We start from the raw sequence: 886 nt of genomic DNA, 5'->3' as shown, positions 1-886 counted from the left end.
GGTCATGGCTCCCTGAAGCCTTGACCTCCTGGGATCAAGCAGTCTTCCCACCTCAGCCTCCCTGGTAGCTGGAACTACAGGTGCACGCCAACACGCCCGGCTAATTTTTTTGTATTTTTAGTAGAGATGGGGTTTTACCATGTTCACCAGGATGGTCTCGATCTCCTGACCTCGCAATCTGCCCGTCTCGGCCTCCCAAAGTGCTAGGATTACAGGCTTGAGCCACCGCGCCCGGCCTGCAGCAGCATTTCTTAAAAGTTATTTTTCTTCTTTTACTTTCCCTCCATTATTACATTCTCATGTCTGTTTATGTTTGCAGAGATGAAATACAGATAAAAATCTAGAGATAAAAAGTTATTGATGGTGACAGCAGAAATGTTAAAAATCATTAGATATTTTGTGGGTCAAGTTTTCTTTTGATAATACTGTCAAACTGGTTGAAAATAATATACAGAAAAATTTTTTGGTGTTATCAAAGTATTCTTGGTTACTTTCTTAAGTGTTATAATGATAATTACATGAAAGGAAATGTAAGTAGAAAAGCCTGTATCCAAAGACTTTTAGCATTCAACAGAAGGTCATAATAATGGCCTATACTTTAAAAAAACAAGAACTGAGTGTAAAGAGATAACTTTTTAAAATTTCAAGTTGGCGGGTCGTCAGCGGGAGGGCTCACGGCCGAGCAGAGGCAGAGTCGGCGCCGAGAACATGGCTGGAGGCAAAGCTGGAAAGGACAGTGGGAAGGCCAAGGCTAAGGCAGTATCTCGCTCACAGAGAGCTGGGCTACAGTGTCCTGTGGGCCGCATCCACAGACACTTGAAGACTCGCACCACAAGCCATGGAAGGGTGGGTGCCACTGCTGCCGTGTACAGTGCTGCGATTCTGG

The 886-nt window shown here is 44.5% G+C and overlaps 1 protein-coding gene across 1 annotated transcript; it reads left to right on the top strand.

The window, feature by feature from the left end:
- Positions 1 to 656: 656 nt before the first annotated feature.
- Positions 657 to 882, top strand: LOC105500633 (histone H2A.V-like; the record flags this gene model as incomplete). The annotated part of the gene is made up of 1 exon (XM_011926217.1): positions 657 to 882. A coding segment is annotated over exon 1 (174 nt), but the record flags the coding sequence as incomplete, so codon positions are not given.
- Positions 883 to 886: the final 4 nt, after the last annotated feature.

Source organism: Colobus angolensis, unplaced genomic scaffold (assembly GCF_000951035.1).
Source record: "Colobus angolensis palliatus isolate OR3802 unplaced genomic scaffold, Cang.pa_1.0 Scaffold6768, whole genome shotgun sequence".
In the NCBI taxonomy this organism is placed as follows: Eukaryota; Metazoa; Chordata; class Mammalia; order Primates; family Cercopithecidae; genus Colobus; species Colobus angolensis.
Note: the sequence above shows the minus strand (reverse complement) of the source record. Positions and strands in the feature narration are given on the sequence as shown.